Raw genomic sequence first — 22,275 nt, 5'->3', positions numbered from 1 at the left:
CATAACACATTTTACACAAATTAATCACAAATAATTTATAAATACAACAACTGGACTTGGTGGTAGTGACCAACTCCCTCTCGTTTAGTTATTGGTAAACTTTACCAGGAACAGCCCTGGTGCTTCTCAGCCCTAGTCCTGATCTTTCTCTTTCTGCAGGATTTTTGTCATATGTTGATTCTCTCCTGCACCCTATTCAATTTTATGCCCATTTTCCACATAAGCCTGTTAGAGATGTAATATTAATTGCCCAGAAATCTCAGCCTGCATTTGCTCCAACATCATTCTTTAATGAATACAGACTTCATTGCATATATTTCTATTACTTTAGCTACTTCTGTTTCTATTTTTATTGCAAAGATCTGTGCAAATAAAAGAATATCAGAAGGCATGGCTATAAATGTGCTCTGCTAAATTCCCTCTGCCTTGAAATGCCTGTGAACTGCTGCTGCAAAATGCCTGCTGCTGCAAAATGCCTGCTGCATTTTAATGCCTTTCTTACGAGGCAACATGATATGGCTGTGGAGTCATACAAATCCTGGTCTACCTTTTACCAACTGTTACTTAACTTCTCTGAACCTCAATGTTCTCGTCTGTAAAATGTCCGTTACAATAGCAGTTTCTCAGATTTAATTGAGAGTAAAATGAGATGAAATATGTAAATCACAAATATGGTATTTAGGACATCATAGCAGCTAAATAAATGTTCATTTCTTTTCTCTAGCTTGCAGCAGTAATGGAAGGAGTTTGTGGCATACACAATCAGCACTCATTTTTAAAAACACTGCAGTTGAGACCACTGTGAACAGGAAGTATAAGGTTAAATTCCAAAAGAGAACATAATGCCTTGGTGTGATGTTTGTCGGATGTGGGGGTATATTACTATAGGTGGTTATGAAATCCTTTACATGGAACCATTTAAGTAAGGGGATTGCTGAAATTCTTTACAACTTTAAGCTCTGTCCAGCTCTAAAATGTTACAAGAACAGCCTGTTGAACTAAATATTCGCCTTTAAAATCATCAGAGTGTAAATTATAATTACCAAAAATAAAACTATTATACTTCTTGAATTAATTTAACATACAATTTCAGCACACTGAAAGTTTAGTAGTATTAATCACGTATTTATTGATACAAGCCTAATAGGAACTCTTTTGTAAAAATGCCCAAGCTTTGCTTCATGCAGTGAATTAATAATACAGAAAGCCTAAGCCTCTACCTAGCAACTTGTTAATGCAGTTATTAATACTTTGACTGATTTTATATCACAGCAAAAGTATTTGAGTTATGCCATAATCCAGGGTTTCTTAACCTTTTTTGTTCCACGGACCCCTTTGCCAGTCAGGTGAAAACCATGGACCCCTTTCTAAGTCCACACTATATTGTGTATTATTTAATAAATATATCACACCCATACCAGCATGTCCCCACAAGAATGTTTTTTTTTTTATTTCAATTCTAGCTCACGGGCCCCTTGTTAAGAACACCTGCCATAATCTCATGTCACTTCTAAAATCATCAGACAAAAGATTCCCTGGAATCTGTATCACTAAGTTCTATAAAGCCAGAAAATAGAACAGATAATGTTAGGAAAGTAGAGGAAGGAAAACTGGAGTCCTCAGAAAGTGTGTCCTCTAGGCTAGCTTCAACTTCCATTATGATTCAGTAGGTTGCTACAGGGCCCCATTTCTAAAATATAAATATTAGGAAGGTAGAGATGCAAGATTTGAAGATAGTAAATCATGGTGAAAAGAGTAGTCTTTAAAATCAGACCTTGGGGAAACGGACTTTGGCCCAGTGGTTAGGGCGTCCGTCTACCATATGGGAGGTCTGCGGTTCAAACCCCGGGACTCCTTTACCCTTGTGGAGCTGGCCATAAGGAGTGCCGTGCCACTCAAGGGGCCTCCTTGACCCGTGTGGAGCTGGCCATGCGCAGCGCTGATGCGCACGCACAAGGAGTGACGTGCCACGCAAGGGTGTCCCCCACGTGGGGGAGCCCCACGCGCAAGGAGTGCGCCAGTGAGGAGAGCCACCCAGCGTGAAAAGAAAGAGCAGCCTGCCCAGGAATGGCGCCGCCCACACTTCCCGTGGCGCTGACAACAACAGAAGCGGACAAAGAAACAAGACGCAGCAAATAGACACCAAGAACAGACAACCAGGGGAGGGGGGGAAATTCAAATAAAAAAAAAAAAAATCAGACCTTGTTCTTTAGCTATTAGCTATTAGCCTCAGATTCATCACCTTTATGTAGCAGAACAATAAAATCTATCATCAGTGGGGTTTTTTGAGATTTTGAGGTAATATATACAGCACCTGTTAATACAGGAATTGCAAATAAACTCAATGCCAATTCCTGTATTAGTAGTGACTGCCTGCAGTTCTCATTGGGAAGGGTTCTAAGGCCTGTTTGAGATCATCAGAAAAAAGTAATTGACTAGTGATGTCTGCTACGGGCAGAGTGTGGAACATTCTATATCCATATATTTGCTAAATGTGTTCTGTAAATTTTAACTATTATGATTATCATTGCTCTTATTACCTAGACATTTGTAAATCCCTCTTCAAATTGTTAAATTTCTCTACTTCCAACCCAAAATGGAATCAATTACCTATAATTACTTTGATTACAATAGACAGTATATAATTTTTATTGGTTTGACAATAAATTTGCATGTAATAACTGCAGAGAAGAGCCAAAAAGGAAAATCAGAATTAGAAATTCCAAACTTTATCATATAAAACACCTTCTTGGGAAAAATCTGGTACAGTTAAAAAATTAGAATGCAGATTGAAGAGGAAAACAGAAGAGATAATGTGGAAATGCAGTCTCATAAAAGGCTTATCATAAAAGGTATGCACAGTGTCCTGTATCTTTAAAATATTCACAGAAGGGAGAAGATAGATCATGTTTTGCACTTAGATGGTCCATAACTTTTTGGACTTTTATTGTATTTTTCTCTGAAGCCAGATTTCTTTTCTGGGTAAATAGTCATGTTCCTGTCAGCCACAGGGAATATTCTGAATCCTTAAGCAGCTGATTTTGCATTCTTGCCCACTCCCTGTGTTTGAGAAATGCAATCTGATCAAACCCATATTTTTAAATTTGTGTATTTATAAGCATATGGGATAATAGTTTACAGTCCAAGTATGATTTTTTTCACCACGAATGTAGGAAAATTATGGGTTTTTTTTTTTTAATAGTGCCTTATCAGTTTCCCTTTTTTCCTTTATTCCTGATGACTTCATTCTGCTTGAATTCAATGCTTCAGTTTCTTTGGGGTAAACTAATAGATTATGTATGCACTGTTTGCATCATGTTGATTGAACTCATCTGGTGAGTTTGAATGTGGCTCATGCATTCACGTAATCACCAGAAGCCTGTGCATTGGATACAGGCATCATAGTCATCTCATATTCCCCAAGAGTGAAGGAATCTGTTTAATATAGAGCTGTGCTGCTTTTCTTGCCTCCCCATGGTTCTGAAAACTGTATCAGGCCTTTTACTTTTCCCTATTGTCATTTTTTTCAAGTGCTGAAAGAAAAATTTTATGTAAAAAAAAAGTTTAGGGAAGAAGCAGAGTTAGACAATTTGGGGAATTTTCAAATACATATTAAAGAAAAATATCTATGCTATCCCTAAGGACTTTTTTTTTTTAGAAAGTATCAGCTACTGAGCATTTGTGAAAACCTTGGAATCCTGTGCTAACTCTTTGGAGAGGTTGCAGGACAGAAAACACGTGGTCCTGCTCTCAGTTAATTTACAATACAGTTTGGGAAGAATGCTATTTCCTCCAAAAGATGTTTGCTTACCACTTTCTTTTTATAATCTACAAGCATAATTTTCAAATGTTTTAACCAAATAGTAGATGAGCTCTTTCTGTTGTTGTTATATATCTCATTTTATGAATTTAAACTGAAAACTCGGCTGCAGTATTTAAGGATATTTTTGACATCCAAAACCCGTCCCAATCAAATTCCTTCTTTCCTTGCCAATTCTACCTTTCACTCTCCCTGTCCTCTCTCATAGATCCTGTACACTAGACCAGTAGATCTCAAACACATCCCCCCTGTATATAAGGGTTGCTCTGACAATAAGTTGTTGCTAAGTGAGTCAAAGTACCAAAATATACACATGAGATATTAATACTTGAAATTTATTAAAATAAATTCCAAAGTATCCCTAAACTAAGGTCATCAGTACTCACTTTAATTATGATTTGCTTTCCAAACTAGAAAGGAAAGGTAGCTTATATCACCTAGTATGTGTGTGAGGCAGAACAAAAGAGCGTAAGGAGCATTGTTGGCCCAAACCAATTGACTTGCATTCCCCCAAAGCAAGATGCTTTCTCATTTGTGTTTTTGCACTGCCCTTCCCTCTACATAGAATTCCCTCATCTTTCCCTGTCCATCTGTTGAGCACCTATGCATCCTTAAAGACTCAGTGTGTCACCTTCTCCCTGGAGCCTTCTATGATCTTTCTCCATGACCACACTCTCATCCTGTCAAGAGTTAAGCACTCCTCCTCTGTGTTCCCTGGGGCCTTTGCAGACACTCATGAAGTAGCTGTCACAATGCATTGTAGTTTGTTTATCCCTTTCTGTCCCCTACCACCCATACTGTGAGCTTCATGCAGACCAGGACTAGAAACTGTTCATTTTTACATTCCCAAGTCTTAGCCTAATTTCTGGCCCTTTGGGACACTCAGTATGCAAACCAAAGTACAAATGTTCAGATATCCTATCCTTTCTCATTCTTGCCTCCTAAACCTGAATTGTCTCTCATATTGAGGTGATCATAACAAACCAATACACACTAAAAGGGGGCCACTAGGTGACCAGTTTGAGCCTGAGAGGAAGCAGTGGCTAAATAGAAGAGCAGCGTAGACAGGTAGCCAAGATGGTGCATCCTACTATCACCCAGCTTTTCCCCTTCTTAACATGGCTTATACCTTATTTTCATTCCCTTTACATTGGCCATACCATATATTTGACATATACCTCACCCCCACAATTCATGAGTCTCATTGAAATGAACAGTGGTACATGCCACCTCTATTTCACATCTAACCTTTGGGGCAGATAATTGCAACTTTGTCCCAAATAGGCAATACTTACTTGAGAAAATAATAAGATACCCACAATAAAATTTAAACGAACTCTGGTTTTGACTGTAAACAAGAAAGTGATGGCTCTTTTAATTGCTCTAAGAGGTCTTATCTTACCTTCTTACTAAAAAGGCATTTATTAGTCCCAAGTCAAATATTTTGACACTAGGAGGTAAAGATATGCATGTAAGGAACTTTTTTTTTCAATTTTATGGATTTCACGTTTTTTTCTAGAATATGTGAAATTACATATTTGAAACTTCCAAATTTGGGAGTCAGCCCCTATAATAATAAGATTAATGAGTGAGTTTCAAGGATGATACACACTTGTGTGATTGTTTATGTGATTATGTCCTGCAGTGGCCGTCCCACAAGTGGAAGTGCTGACCGCATACAGAAGTTGAGGAAGGAATATTATCAGGCTCGGAGGGAAGGTTTCCCTTTATATGAAGATGATGAAGGCAGAGCAAGACCATCTGATTATGACCTTCACTGGGTAAGCACATGACTGATTACAATCACTGCTTTCATCTTTAATGAAATAGTTTAGACCAGAAGAACATGACCAAGAATGTTCTATACATATCAAGTTTTACTTAGGTTACTTGGGTTTCATATCATGAACATTACCTGAACCACAGCCTTCTTCTCCCACAGAAGTTGTTTACATAAATCAAACCACACTAATATACAGTAGTTTATCTTAATTGCTCTCATATTTGCTCCCTGTTGAATTTGTATACCAGCTGGTTGGGGTGAAGCAGATGTCAGCTACTTCATACAGGACAGGGAATCTTCGTCACCATCTCTAAGCCTTTATCCTTGCACTCCTGCTCTTGGATCTCGGACATCCATGCAACAAAAGCCACCTCTTCTTTGGAAAATGATTATTCGAAGCAAAATTCAAAAGAGTTACCTTCAGAAATATCAATTGTTTGTATATTGAATTTGACCAATTCACATTCCACTGGTCTTGCCAGTATACTAGTATCTCTTTTGAAGTCAGGGCAGTTTTTGTCGCAGAGGATTTTCTTTGCCATATCCTACAACATTCAGGGAAGAGAAAAGAGTATTGTGACCACTGAAGAGATACTGTCCAGGTTTTTCATGGTGGCATAATTTGTTCTCTGTTTTTTTCAAGAATGCAAGGCTGTGCCCACAAACACTTAACTCTTGAGTATCCACAAAAATGTCCCCGAGAAAGGTGCTTAGAGTTGGACTGCATGAGTTAAAGACCTGCCATACGCTTAACACAGTGCCTAATGCAGAATCAGTGATCAGTAATTGTTAGTTCACCTTACTGACATTATCATTGGAGCAGAGCTGAACAGAGTGAAAATGGTACCTTGATGTGCTTCAGTCCTCACCCACCCTCTCCAATGATTACTGCTGCCTTCTCAGAGTACTCCTGAGAAATTACACCACTGTTTTGCTACTTTTAAAGAGATCTAGGAAAGCAAGTATAGAAAGTTAGTGCTGTTTTGAGGAAAAAAAAAATCCCTGGTGGTCACTAAAGATGCCAGCTCCTTTGATAGATGATGCTACAAAAGAAAGTTTCCTTTCCTCTGAGTTCCATGCTCATATTTACACTCATGAGGCCAGAATGGATAGAGTAGAGTACATCAAGTGAGCTGGTTCCCTCTGGTTTTCCCTTCTCTGCTGTGGCTGGGCACGTGCAACACTTAGCACTTTTACACTGGTGTTTGAAACCCAACTTCAGGATCCACCATTGCTGTGCAGAGTGATGAAAACTCCTCACTCCCTGCAGATTCCTCCTTGTATGATGGGGTTTAAAAAACGTGAATCAAAATCATGTAGTCAGGATTGGTGATACCATACCAATAGCCCCAGCCTCTTCCAGAAATGAGCATCTTATGATTTTGGATAAGAACAGTTAGGTTTTTTTTTCTTTTATACATATTAGGATTAAAAGAATGTCATTTACAGTGTTGGAACAATTGGTCTCTTGGACCCTTTAGTAGCAGAGGAGAAAGATTTCTACAGAATAACAATTTAGATTATTTGCTTCATTTCAAATATGATCAAGATAGATTATTGCCTTTGATGAGAGAAGTGAGCAACTCTGTAGGTAAAGCTTAGCTCTTTTAATAAAAGAAGCAAGCAATAAAGTAAAGGGAAGTATTTCCACTATAACTAAAACAGAACACTATGTGTAGTGGATTAAAAAGTCTCCCATCTCAAAACCACTGTCAGTTCTTAAAACAGAACACTATGTGTAGTGGATTAAAAAGTCTCCCATCTCAAAACCACTGTCAGTTCCTATGAGTAAAATAAAGCTAGTAATTTTAGATTGAGCAGTTCTGGTTGTTTTGACCTTATTTTGTATGATATGAGCAAGGCATTAAGCTCAAACAACAAAGATGCTTAAACTTCATGAGACTTAAAAGTTTCCTCTGACTCTCACCAAACCTGAACTAAAAAACTGCTCTTGGGCCTTGCCATTTTCAGCAGTTCCATTTATATTCCAAGCAAACATGTACTGGACAAGCAATCTAGTGAGTAAAGAAGCATCTCTATTTTTAATTTTTGTTTCCCATGCTTGGGTGTGTTAAGACTTGCCAAACATGACTGATTTTATGTTTTCCGGACAATTGGGATCTAAGGCTCCCCAAAGGAATGCTTGAGAAATGCTCTGTCATAAAAGATGAGTCTTCTTTGTGATGGCCTGAGATACTCCAAACCAAGGATTAGCATCTCGGCATCATTTCCCCTCCCCGCCCTCCTTCCTTAGGCCAAAGAAAAATACTAGTATCTTTTGCACAGTGTAATCCTGAGAAATTATACCACTGTCTACTTTTGAAGAGATATAGGAGAGCAAGTATAGTTATTTCAGGTAGCAGACTTGGCCCAGTGGTTAGGGCATCCGTCTACCACATGGGAAGTCTGCGGTTCAAACCCTGGGCCTCCTTGACCCGTGGGGAGCTGGCCCACACACAGTGCTGATGCGCGCAAGGAGTGCCCTGCCACGCAGGGGTGTCCCTGCGTAGGGGAGCCCCACGTGCAAGGAGTGGGCCCCTTAAGGAGAGCCGCCTAGCATGAAAGTAAGTGCAGCCTGCCCAGGAATGGCGCCGCACACACGGAGAGCTGACACAGCAAGATGACACAACAAAAAGAAACACAGATTCCCGGTGCTGCTGACAACAACAGAAGCGGACAAAGAAGACGCAGCAAATAGACACAGAGAACAGACAACTGGGAAGGGGAGAGAAATAAATAAATAAATCTTTTTTTTAAAAAAAGGTCCTATATTCTCTATTAAAAAAAAAAAAAGAGTTATTTCATTGCTGTCAGTCAGCAAGACCCAAAAAGACAATTCTTATGCAACTGTGGTTCCCACATCTGGCTGTTCTTCAGCATCACCTGAGACACTGGTTAAAATCAGTTGACCGTCTGTGTAAGGGGAGAGATGGAGTCCAGGAGTGGCTTCTTCAGGTGACCATCAAGGTTTCTGACATAGTTCTAAAAATAATACAACTCCAGCCACTCCTTCCTAACAAAATCATTCTGTGAACCAGCATTACAAGAAATGCTTTCATGAACTCAGAACTCCAGAGCCCAAGGCCTGCGATTGAGAGACCTGGTAAATACTCCTTGAGCCAGTCTACCGAGGTACTTCAGTACTGCTGAGAAGGAAATTAGGGAGATAAAGTACTAAAAAGCTACTTTTAAAACTAGTTTAAAAATAGGCCAGAAAGAATGAGAGGATGCTCACAGAAGTCTTCAAAGCCAAAATGATTAAAGTAATCAACCGGAAAGATTATTAGGATCCATGAATATTCTTAAAAAAGGAAGATATTTTTCTCAGTAGGATGGATACTCTTTCTTTGACCTTCCTCAGGCTTTCTTACTCTCCCCAGGCCATCTTGTTTCTAGTTCTCTACCGGTTTTACACCAAGCCAGTGGCCCTGCTCTCTTGTGTTATCCCTTGCTCTCATTTCTCTATGGCTCCTATTCAGTTTGGCACATATTTGCTCAACCTTCATCTGGGCCAGGTGCTAGTAACATAAGACTATTACATTATCTCTATCTTGGAAGAACCCACAGTCTAGCCAGGAATAGAGACAACTAAACCAAAACAAAACAGGGCATAATTTATTGATGCGTTTCTTATACAGGGAGGCAGGATGTGCTGCTGGAGTGCTGGGAAAGCTATAGTGACAGTTTGACAGTTGCCTCAATCAACATACTTTCACTCTTTCAAATTTGCTGTCCTTTTTTTTTTCCTTTTCCCAGAAACCCCTGATGTTTTCACTTTATTTGTTTTAAGAAATATATGAATACATACAGATTGTAAGATTTGTAAATGTGGACACAAGACCTTAAAAAGTCTTTTCAGTTAGTCTGTTTTAGAGCTCTTTTCCCACCTAGACTCTGAAAAGCTACAAAGAACAAGGCAAGAGAATTTCAATGGCTACAAGTGAAAAGGCCTTGCAAGTTTTTATAGGCTCAATTAAATAAGCAAGATTTGCTGCTGTGAATGTTAATATTTGCCAAAAGAAAACATAATACCTGTTATCTGCTAGTATTTTCTTTTCTATAAAACTGGTTAAGACTGTCATAGTCCTCTGGCAACAGGCTGCTTTTTTTTATTAGCAGATAAAGATTATCTGCTTATTTAACAGCAGCATGAATATTCTGTAAGTAATTTCAGAAATGGGATGGCTATGAAGCTTTCTAAAAATATTGATATTTTTTAATTGTCTTTTTCAAGAATTGTGTGGCTTATACCCTCCCTCCCTCTTTTTAACTCTTTGGCTAAATTAGAATTTTTATCTATAAAACAGTTTTGTAGACACATGGGTGGAAATGTTGAACAAATTGGAAAAAAGTGGGAGTTAAAACCTCTTTAAACTAGCATAGTATGCTAGATTCCACCACCATGAAAGATATGGTACTACATCTTTCTGGCAAAGAGGATTGGTTCAGGTCAGTCATGGTTGGAACAAAGAGATGACTGGATGAAAAAATGAAAACATTCTGAAAGATTTGTTCGCTCAATTATGAAGATGGCCCAGGAGCCAACCTGAGGGAATGTGCTTGGCAGCTGATCTGGATGATGAAAGATATATCTGGTGAATTCTGCTTCAGAGGAAAAAGAGAACAAGGATGCTGAGCTCATGTGAACCATCTTAATAAAGGGATTTAAGATGGAATGCATAATCGACAAATAAGTACAAAAGACATCAGAAAGTTATCTTTTAAACATGAGATAAGAGAAATGATTTCCTGCTGTCAGTGGTCTAATACCACAACCAAGACTTGTGGGTCTTTCCCATGCCTGCTTCTTAAAGGTAGCTGATAAAAACTAAGGACATTGATGAACAATACTGGATTAGTCAAAGGCTTTTATATTACAAAGAACAGAAACCTAATTCAATCTGGCCTAAGCACACAGATACAGAGAGGAGAAGATGTGCATTGTGAAGATGGACACACAGACTGGAGTGATGCATCTACAAGCCAAGGAATGCCAAGGATGCCCACAACCACCAGAAGAGTGGAATACATTCTTCCTTAGAACCTCAGAGAGTATGCTGCCAATGCAATATACCAGAAATGAGTTGGCTTTTAAAATGGGAATTAATTTATGAGCTGACAGTTCTGAGACTGTGAAAGTGTCCAAATCAAGGCATCATCAGTCCACTGAGCTGCAGCTATGGGCAGTCAGGCACATGGTGATGTGTACTCGTCTCTCTTCTCACCTGTGGGACTTGCTGCCTTCAGCTTCTAGCTGCTCCATTATGGCTTTTTTCTTTCCCCGGTTCATTGATTTCAACTTCTATAGGTGACTCTCTGTGCTTTCTTCTGTATCTCTGGATTTTTATTCCTCCATTTATAAAGGACTCCAGTAAGAGGATAAAGACCCACCCTGGGTCACACAATCTAATCTAAGGCCCTTAACTAAGTAATTTAACCAAAAGGTCCCACCTACAATAGGTTTGCATGCCTGGGAGTGGATTAGCTTTAACAACAGGGTTTTCTGGGGTCCACAAAAGTTTCAAACTACCACAGAGAGCATGACCCTGCTGACACCTTGATTTCAGACTCCTAGTGCCCCAAACTGTGAAAGAATAAATTTCTCTTGTTTTAAGCCACTCCATTTGTGGAAATATGTTACAGTAGCCCTAGAAAACTAATACAATTTATTGGTTTATACAAATAAAGTCCAGAGGCATATCTAACTTCAGGCATAGCTAGATCCAGCTCGTCTATTTAGACCACTAAGTGTCTGCCTTTCTCCTTCTCTCAGCTTTGCTCTTTTCTGTGTAGGCATTGTTCTTAGGGCAGCTTCCCCACGTGGTGACAAGATAGTCATCAACAGCTCAAACACAGCATTCATAGATAGTCTCACTCCCAGTACATCCAGGAAAAGTTCTAGAATGGATGCTCAGTGCCCTGTATAATGACTTGTTTGACTCAGGCTGGGTCACATACCCATTCCTGAGCCAACCCCCATGGCAAAAACTACATGATACTCTTATTAGCCAGAACTAGATCATGAGGCCACACTGAAACCACAAAGTAGAGTAGAGTCAGGACCACTCACCCAAACCCATGTGCCAGGGTGAATAAGGAGATCGTCTCCAAAAGAAAACTAATAGGTGAAGAGAAAACGGATGTTGGGCACAATTAGGAGTTGTCTTTGACACCTTCTGATTCTGTTAATCATATAAACTTCCTTCATCTTCCTAGATTTTCAAGGAAAGAAAAGGAAAATATTTTTCCTTTCTGTATTTTCATGGGTTTTTTTCATTAAAGAAATCTATTACTATTTTTAAATTTGCTTCCATTGTCAACTAGAAAAGGAAAAAAAAGATTTATTTTTATCTTTGGTCTGTCCCAGGAATCCAGATTGTTTCATTGAACTAATCAGTGAAAGACCTCGGCTTTTTATTTAAATAGGTGACTGTGTGTTGATCCACCCAAGACCTAGCACTATTCCTCAGGCAGAGGCAATGGAGTTCTTTTTTTTTTTTCTTTTTTCTTTTTTTGAGGAAGCAGGGCCAGAGATTGAACCCAGGACCTCATATGTGTGAACTTGTGCTCAACCACTGAGCCATATCAGCTCCCCTGAGTTGGTTCTTGCATTTGTGTGCTTGTTATTTTGCTTTTTGTTTTTAGGAGGCACCGGGTATCAAACCTGGGACCTCCCATGAGGGAAGCATGTACTCAACCACTTGAGCCACATCCACTCCCCACAATAGAATTCTTTGAAAGGACTAAAAGATGCCTCTTGGGTAGAATTTCTCTGTCTATATCCTCATAGATTATTGTTTTGCGACAAGCACATATTCTATTTTTAAAGGCTTCAGAAGGAGGGATGGGGTAACAGTTGATTTGAGGAATCAAAGAGGTACCAAGTAGGGAGAAAAGGACAAGAAAACCCACTATGTCTATGTATTGTGTGGATTTTGGAAGGGCCTGAGGTTTGATTGAAGTTAGTATGGTAAACATCAAATACAATGTGAAGAGTTAGGGTTTGTTCACCTATATTTCAGGAAGTAGTGAAAGAAAGCAAGAAAGCGAGAGAGAGAAAGAGAGAGAGAGAAAGAAGGAAGACAAAAAAATTAAGAATTTTTTTGACTGGTGGTTTTGTCCCTTTTGTATTTCAATGGGGCTTTCACAAGAACATATTTGCTTATGTTATATGGGAGAAGAACTGGAATATACAACATTTAAGTGAATTTCTAGCTTTTAAAATAGTGTAAATCATTTTTGTAAGGAGACAGCATGTTTATAGGCAATCTTCAACATAGAAATAAACTCTGTTCCAGAAGTTCATTTGGAAGTTGGAAATTTGGAACTGGAAATGGATTTCCCCATAGGGGAAAGGAAAATTGTTGGCAAGTAGTGTCCCAGACCAGCCTGCAAAAGTCTACTAACATCCAATAACCCTGTGCTACTCACAAAACTATAACTTAGGATAAGGAACAGGGAGCCATCTGAGCTGGGGGGAAGAAAGGAAATAGCCTTCTTTCCTTTTCCCTGACCATACTATTAAGATAAGGTGATCTCCAGTCCTTTCCCATCCAGTAGTCCTTAAGTTTGTCTTCCCAGTTCTCTTGAGTCCTTAGCTCTCCCCAGTCCCTTATTGTGGCAACCCACTTAACTCCAGTCTTTCCCCAAAGTTCTCAGAAGTTCAAAGTTATCTATTTGCCCCCTCTCCCATCAAAGTTCCATTTGTTCAGTGCAGTTCATCTTAGCTACACTTGGGAGGGGCAAGTAATCTGAATGTTAAAGCCCCTTTATGCCCTCAGAGAAACTTCTCTTTTTAAGATGACTTTGATTTACTCTGAGTACAAAAATGCAGGCACTGTATGGGAAATCTAGGGGAGTACATGTATTAATCAGCTAAATGGGTGATGATGCAAAGTAACAGAAATCTGTTGGTATTTATAAAGGGTATTTATTTGGGGTAGAAGTTTACAGTCACAAGGCCATAAAGAGTAGTTACTTCCCTCACCAAAGTCTGTTGCCACATATTCAAGTCTCAGCTGTAGGCTGGTATAAGGCTGTTCTCTTTCCCCAGGGCTCATTTCTTCCTATGTCAGTTTCTCTGCTCTCTTCACAAGGTCAGCTGTAGACTATTAGGTGAATGGCTTGTCTCTCTTCCCAGGACCTCTGCCATGGGTAATGAAACTTTCTCTCTTTCCTTGTGTATCTGCTTCTCTGTGTATTTACTTCCTGGGGCTCCAGCATCAAAACTCCAACTCTCTCCTCCACTGTGTCATTTTCTCTGTGAGTCCCTATGGGCAGGGACTCAATGTCTTACTGACGTAGCAGAATCAAAGCCTTGATCATAACTTAATCAAGTAAAAATGAAACCCTCTGAATCTAACACAATCTAATACACCCAGAGGAATAGACCACTTGACTAACATCCAATATCTATTTTTGGAATTCATAAATAATATCAGACTGCTGCAGGAGGGAAGCAAGAGAAAGGCTGATAGAGTCTACTTCTGGAAGAGCAAGGCTAGTGCCTTGAGAACTGTAGGGTTGCATTCCTGATGCCTTATTGCTTCTCCATCAGCTCCATCAGCTCTCCCCAGTCTGACCAGTTTTCTATGGACAGTGACCTCACTCTGAGAGTAACACTGATATCTCTGGCTAAGTGGCCCTCACTTCCCCTGAAGGAAGCCTTTTGATTCTAAGTCTGACTCATTGCCAGTTGCTATAACTAATATGGGTCATGATACTTCAGTAAACATCTGTCCCAAAGACAGCAACTCTGAGCTATGACTGTCCTTTCATCCCATCTCTTTTAAACGCACAGATTTGCTGAATTTTAAACTAATATAGTAGTGTCAAAGATAAACTGAGGCATTTAAAAATGTTTTAGCTTATTTGGACAACAGATGATTTCCAAACTGGTCAGTGCCAAACCAAAAATGGTAAGGGGCTCCATCCAGGGAGTGATAAGGGGGCACTTATATAGAGCAAATGTGGAAGCAAGCAAGGAAATGTTCTGATTGGCTGGCATTAAGTTTCCATTTTGTGTGGAGGAATCTTATAAATTGGGGAGCATATATACATTGATGAGTATGATATTGTCCATTCTGATAAACTATCTCTTCTGGACCAAAATTGATTTATCACCAGGTGTTGATTATCTACAATTCTGTAGGGTGCCTTCCATTGTTCCACTTTCTCAGACAGCCCTTGCAGGTCAATTGTTTTTGGCTTCTGAAAAATCCTTTCTCTGAAAGAAGTCCCTCATGCTAAAGCCCAATGCAGGTGGCCATTTTAATTTACTTAACCATAGATAAGGGGAGCATAGTGTTTGAGAGCATGAACTGTGAAAGTAGACTGCCTGGGTTCACATTCAGGCTCCACCACTTACTAACCAGGTAAATTTGGGTGATTTATTCAACCTCTCTACCCCTCCCCCTCAATCTTCTTTTCTTTAAAATGAGGATGATAATAGTACTATCTCATATGAGTCTTGTGACAATTAAATGATTGTTTATCTAAAGCCCCTAGAATAGTGTCTAGCAAGCATTCAATAAATATTAGGTTTTTTAAAATTCTGCACAAATCAAGGTGTTTAGAAGTAGTGCATTCCACTGATGTGACAACAATTCTATTTTCGTCACTACTGGAGCTCCTGAACCTTTCCTGGGACCTTATCTAAGACACAAATCATTGTGGGAGACATTCCAGTCGCGCTCCCTCTGGTTGCCACTGAGGTGCCCACTGCCTAGCCCCACAGTCCCTTCAGGTGGTGACTGACAGATTTGGTAGTCAATCACTTCTTTCAAAAGGTCAATATTTATTTAGTTCCTCCCACATACTCCCCCAGTTTCCCTTCAAAAACACACTCCTTTCATCCTTGAGCCTGGGGTACTACCTAATCTCTTAAATGAGTTTATGCTAAAACCAAAGACCAAAGACCAAAGACCAGAAGAAAGTTGAATTCAAGCAGCTTCTGCTTTCAGTTCTGCAAATACCCTGAAGCAAAGAAATACTAGGGTCTAATTACTTGCTTAAGATAGCAGGGAGGGAGAAATACAAAAAGAAAATACACACAATTTACTCAAGAAATTATACTACAACCAGTTTAAAAATAACAATGGCAAACTGTATTTAGTGCTGACTCTACCAGTTACAGTGTGGATACCTTATGTAAATTATGCCATACTACAACCTTGTGAGGTGGGTATTTGTGGCAATTTGAGATTATTTATGAATTCCAAAAAGAGAGATTATGTTCGTACACCAGCCTATTCCTTTGGGTGTGATACCCTTTGATTGTATTAGATTCAGCTGAGATGTCTTTGACTAAATTATGTTAAGATTTGGGCTTTGATTTGACCATGTCAGTAGGGTATAACTCAGTGTAAGTCCCTGCCTCCTTGGTGGGCTATATAAATGGACACTTAATCAAGGAGACACACAGAAGTAAATATGGAAGAGGAGAGAACTTGGTTATTTTGGTCCTGCCATATGACAGAAAGGAGAAGTTTCAAACCACTAAAGCAATGGGAAGAGAGACAAACCCTATGCCAGCCTACAGCTAGATAGGAAGAAGCTGGGCCAACAGAGCCTTAAGAGGAAGAAGGAAGGAAAGACCAAACAGAGGTCTCCTGCCATCTTGCTTCAATACATGGCAACAGACTTTGGTGGGGAAGTTGGACTCTTCAGGGCCTTGCAACTGTAAGCTTCTACCCCAAATAAATACCCTTTATAAAAACCAACAGATTTTCTGGTACTTTGTATCAGCACTCCTTTGTCTGACTAATACGGTATTATAAATCCCATTTTAGCAATAAGAAAACTAAGACTCTAAGACCTTGCTGTATGGTCACATAATCACTGGCAAAGCTGATTTTCGAATCTGTGCTAAGTCCTAGTAGAAATGAAAGGAGGGCTGCTGTGGAGCTATTCAGATACTTTTTCACATGAGATGTTTGAAAGAAAAGAAATGTGTGCCCATTTATAAGACCTTACAAAGTGTTTTCTACCTGGGCTGAATTATTCTTAAATTATCACTCTTAATTGTTTTTTAACCCAATAATTTTGAATCAAAACCAGATTTTGGTAATGTTTAATCAGTTCTCCATAAAAGTAGACATGAAATCATTCTTTTTATGCTATAGTCAAAAAATTAGCCTTTTCCTGGCTGAAATTCAAACCTAAAAAACAAAAAAGAGGAAAAGAAACTTCAAAACCACATTATATTTCCATCATATGTCAAAAAATTCTACACTGTGCTTGTATTAGAGGTGGGGGGGGGACTCTTTCTGCTTCTAATGAACATTAATTCCAGCTCAGGATGTCAATTTTAGACCAGGTTAAGTTCCCCCAAACCACAACGGTTTGCATTGGATCATGTTTAAAACCCAAAATTCCAGCTTCTGCAATAACAACATTCTTTTCTTCTACAGCAATGGGAGAAATTACCATTTTATATACTATAGGAAAAACCATAGCAGAAATTCCTATGAATTCCAGATTTCCTAAAATGTCCTCAAAACTGTTAATATTCAGTTGATACGTTTTATTTTAGCAGAGCTCAAAGTTCTGAAATAAACTTTGGATACTAAACTTAAAAATGAAGATGTTTAGAGTAGAAGATTAGAATATCCACCTAACTAGTTATTTTAACAGAAGTATCACCTTAACCTTGATGACAATTATAACTCCACATATGACACATTTGTGTTCAGATCTCATAATCCCCAACATCCCCTCTAGCAGCTTCCACTGTATTTAACAAATCAGATTGCCATAGTAGCCACCTTATACTTTCAGTTTAAGGAAATTTATGACTTAGTCATGCTAAAATTTAACATCATTTAGTTTATATTTAATAGTAACTATTCTTGTGTTAAGAGGGGAAAAAGAAAACCAGAAAACTCTTCTCTGAAATAGACTGGAGGAACACTCAAATCAAAGAAAATCCTAAAATGCTAACAATCACTATAGCAGTATTGTAATTTTCATTCTCCACAAGAAGAATGACCACTTTTGAATATAATTATAATGATACATACTAGAGTCTGTGACTTTACTATCCTCATATGAATCTCATTAATTTCTCTGTTTCATTTTGAACCTTGAAATCACAGTGCTAATTTGCAGAGTGTTTAGTTGATACCAGTGAATTTGAGCTAAACTGACAGGAAAGTTTCCTTTCCATTTATTCAAGTAAATGATCTAAGAAAAAAGATATAATGTTTTTATAAACCACTGAGAAATAGTTTCTTTCCTACTTTCAAGATAAGACATCGTAAAGAAATGGAGTACTTGGGTTTTATCTCCATGAAGCTTTCTTCAAATGATTTAGCCCGTTCCATGTCATCTTTCACTTGGTCTGTTACCAGACATAGCTCCATACCCTTGGCAGCAAAGCCAAAGCAGCACGTAAAGGAAATATATTTTACAAAGTCATTTACATTCCTTCACTGGCTTGTTCATTCACTTAGCAATATATGCACAAGTGTACCTCAAACCTGACACTTGTATGAGCAATGCATACCAACAAAAAGGAAAACCTAACTGGTGTGTGTGCGTGTGTGTGTGAGGTTATTAATGTTGTGAAGTTTCTCCTTCAGAGAAACAGTAGGAAATGTTGTATGAGAAAGACATTCCCCGTCATGATCTGATGTCTTTTCTCTAATGAACCTTCTGGCTCACTCAGCAATAATGAATACCCCCAAACCATGTGGAGACACCACCATTTTTCAGTTTAGTTTCCTATCAACTCTAATCGCCCAAGTCCCAGACTGTTTCCGAATGGCAATTCTATTTTTATTTTAATTTTTTTTATCTATCAGCTACTTTCATTTTTTCATCTGTTTAGTGTGGACCAGGTTTCCTGCTTTCCTTGCAACTCCTTTTACAGTAATTTCACAGGTTTAAATTGTCAGGCAGTACTTTACCAGCAATATATATATATATATATATATATATATATATATATATATATATGTGGTTATAAGGGAATCAGAGACTCACATTCCAGAGAAAGGAATTATGGTCTCGCAATTAATATGAATGATGGCAGGAAGACATCTTTTAACGTAGTACTTAAATAGGTGATTGGGAAAATGCTAGGGGATTTAGGAGTTTGCGGTTTGCCTGTGGTTCTAGAACTATTTTGAAATTTCCCAGTTACAAAAAGTGGTTAACTTTCTCCTTGCGACACATAGATGCATATATCTAAGGTTAAAATATCTAATCCATAAATATGTGATAATGGAGGTTGGGTAGGGAGATCACAAATAAATAGGAAAGAAATGACATTTTGACTCATCACTCATTCAAAATTTCCCTTTAATTGATTCATCAGTTTAATTTATTCAAAATTTGAATAAATTCCTATTTAGAAACTCTTAAGGTTTTCTTAGCTTTCTTGAAAATTTTATCCCCAAAATACAAAACCCTGCCAATGCTCTACCATCCATTAAGGGGAAAAAAAAATCTCATTTGTATTTTTCTTTTTTAAAATTTTTTTTATTTATTTCTCATCACCTCCTCCTGTTTCTCCCATTGTCTGCTCTGCTCTCTGTGTCCATTTGCTGTGTGTTCTTCTGTGTCTACTTGTGTTCTCATTAGGCGGCTCCAGGAACCAATCCTGGGACCTTCCAGAGTGGGAGAGAGGCAATTGCTCTCTTGCGCCACCTCAACTCCCTGCTCTGCTACGTCTTCTTACTTTCTTTACTCTGTGTCTATTGTTGCGTCATCTTGCTGCATCGGCCAGCACTCCTACACGGGGTGGCATCCAAGCATGGGCCAGCTCTCCATATGGGCCAGCTCGCTGCATGGGTCAGTTTGCCCAAACCAGGAGGCCCTGGGCATTGAACCCTGGACCTCCCATCTGGTAGATGGGAGCCCAATTGGTTGAGCCACATCCATTTCCCCATTTGTATTTATATTCCATCATTTTGGCCACAGGATTAGTGGAAAAAATTTCAAGGCATATGGTTATTTTTCATATATTCATTTACTAATTACTTCATTCCATAGACCTTTTTTTGATGGCAACTTTTTGCCAGAAATCTACTTAACTCTGAAAGTTTAAATGTGAATACAGAGTTCGTGTCAAATGGGAAAATCAGAAGGAAACAATTTCAAATATAATGAGATATTTGGAATGGAAATAACTGTACAAGCGAAAATTGATAAGCCAATTCATAGGGAAGAGAAACTAACCACAAAGTAACAAGACAGATTTGCTTCTCTCCCTGTGAAGCAGTCCCACATGTATTCAGTCTTTCCTTTGGTCTGAAGGAAGGGCACTCTGCCTCCACTTAAATTACTGGACCTAAGCAATTGCCCTTTGTAATTTGTAAACAAATATAGAGTGTTAAAAGTTAGGCATTCCATGATGATACTTTTCTTTAGACCCATCCTCTCTCTTTGAGGGTTAGAACATTTCTGCATCACATCTGTCCCAACTGCAGACTGTGATCTGCAATAGAAGGCAGTTTCTTCAGATGGTGGGCCACATCTTATCGGATGATTTTAAAATCAATTTATCAAGGAGAGTGGATGTGACTCAAGCAGTTGGGCTCCTCTCTACCATATAGGAGGTCTAAGGTTTGATGCCCAGGGCCTCCTGGTGAGGGCACACTAGCCGATGAGGTGAGCTGGCCCATGCAGATAGCTGGCACAGCAAGATGACACAACAAAAAGAGATACTGAGGAGAGAGAATAAGAGATGCAGCAGATCAGGGAGCTGAGGTGGCAAAAGAAAATGATCTCCTCTCTCCTACTCCAGAAGGTCCAGGATCGGTTTCCAGAGCTGCCTAATGAGAATTCAAGCAGACACAGAAGAACACACAGCGAATGGCCACAGAGAGCAGACAATGGAGGGTGGGGGGAGAAATAAATAAATTTTAAAATCTTTAAAAAAATAAAATCAATTAGTCAGTCACTCAGCATTTTAAAATCATTTTGAATGGAATAGAACCCATCAGAGGGCATGGCAGATAATAAATATGGGTATCAATGGGTGAAATTCTTGTTACACATCCAGAGTTTGCACACACATGCATGCTAGGTCATGATGTAACCTATATTTCTTCCTATGAGTTATGGCCTAAAAAGGCTGAAACACGCTGCTCTAGACTTTAATTCTTTATTTTGTTTACGTCTTTGTTTTTAAGAACTCACATGGTACTTGTTTCAGACAAGGGACTTAAATTGCTTTGAATAAATATTCTTGAATAAATTATATCTGAAACACACAATGAGTGGCACAGAGTTGTTTTCTTGTCCACATTTATATATCAATACAGTTACATATCCATGGAGAGATAGTAAAAGATTCATATGCAAATTGAATTATATTTTATTACTGCTTATCAAACTCTCCCCCAATCAGCAAATGAATGCCACCAACAGAAAGTTATTAAGTTGATGGTAGGAAGTCACAAGTCATATTTCCATTACAGACAAATACAATCAAATTAATTTCAGTTTAGCAGCCCATGATTATGTACCTCTTAAATAAAAATATGGAAAGAGATTACAGTCATTCAGCCAGTGGTGACATGTAAATGGTTACAGTTATTTTAGAGAGCAGGCAGCTACCATTAGCATACTCCAGACTTTATTATTTTCCTGAAAATTGCTTTTATCTTTTGTTTTTATTTTATATTCAATTTTTTAATGAAAGTGATACATACTCCCTGTAAAAAAAAATAGTAATAGGTAAAAATGTCAAAATGAAAATTTAAATCATTCGTTATCTGATCACCCAGGAAAGGAATATGGTTTATATTTAGCAGTATTTTCTTCTATACAAACAAACACATATGCATGCATATCACAAGTAATAATTAAATTGAGGTCATACTATATGTGCTACTTTCACTTTCAGATATATTGTGAACATTTTCTATGCCATTAAATGTTCTTCACAGTATTTTGTAGCAAGGACATTCCATAATTGAGTGATCACTTTACCATTAAGTGGCTTGAATTATTTTTTTATCATAAATTATATTATTTATTTAGATAAATCAATCTAGTATGTTAATTTTTAGTACATGGTTTTGAAAATTTTTTTAAATTTTGGTACAGATTACCCAATTTGTCTCTAGAAAAGCTGACAAGTTTATATTCTCGATAGCAGCATATTTGCTAATACATTCAGTAAATATAATGGTCTGTTTTATACCAATTTTTGTAGCATCCCTTTTAAAGCAAAATATTTTCGTCTTTGTTAGTTTTTTACAAACTTGATAACAAATATCAATTATTTTATTTTCATTTCTTAATTACAACTGAGAATGAACCTGTCCCATATTTATTGGCCATATATATTCCATTTTTTGTGAATTTTCCATTTTTTATTGCATTGTTTGTAATGTGGATCCTGAGTTATAAATGTTCATGGCATAAAAGGAATAGTAAATATTTAGTGGCAATAAATTTTTCCAACTGTGTCACTAGGCTCTTAATTTTATTAATGAGCCTATTTCACTAGGCTCATTAAAATAAAGATGCTTTTGTTTTTATGTAAACAAGAAATTTTTATTAGTTTTTCCAAATTCCATTGAAATGTTTATCAAGATGATCATATGACTTTTCTTTTTCTGTTAAAATGATGAAATGTATTAATAGAATTTCTAATATTGAATAAACCTCATTCTAGAAAAAAATAACCCTACATTCACATGCTGTCTGTTTTATTCTT

General features: G+C 38.1%; 1 protein-coding gene across 5 annotated transcripts in view; it reads left to right on the top strand.

Moving 5' to 3' along the window:
* PARD3B (par-3 family cell polarity regulator beta) overlaps positions 1-22,275 on the top strand; it is a 1,119,500-nt gene that overhangs the window by 1,002,831 nt on the left and 94,394 nt on the right. For all 5 annotated transcript variants that reach the window (XM_058300305.2, XM_058300306.2, XM_058300307.2 and 2 more), the window contains one exon: positions 5,466-5,601. In XM_058300305.2, coding sequence (XP_058156288.1) covers positions 5,466-5,601 — 136 coding nt within the window. The remainder of the gene's footprint in view (positions 1-5,465; positions 5,602-22,275) is intronic.

This window comes from Dasypus novemcinctus, chromosome 7, assembly GCF_030445035.2.
Source record: "Dasypus novemcinctus isolate mDasNov1 chromosome 7, mDasNov1.1.hap2, whole genome shotgun sequence".
NCBI lineage: Eukaryota > Metazoa > Chordata > Mammalia > Cingulata > Dasypodidae > Dasypus > Dasypus novemcinctus.
The sequence above is the reverse complement of the archived record's forward strand: the minus strand, read 5'-3'. Positions and strand labels throughout refer to the sequence as shown.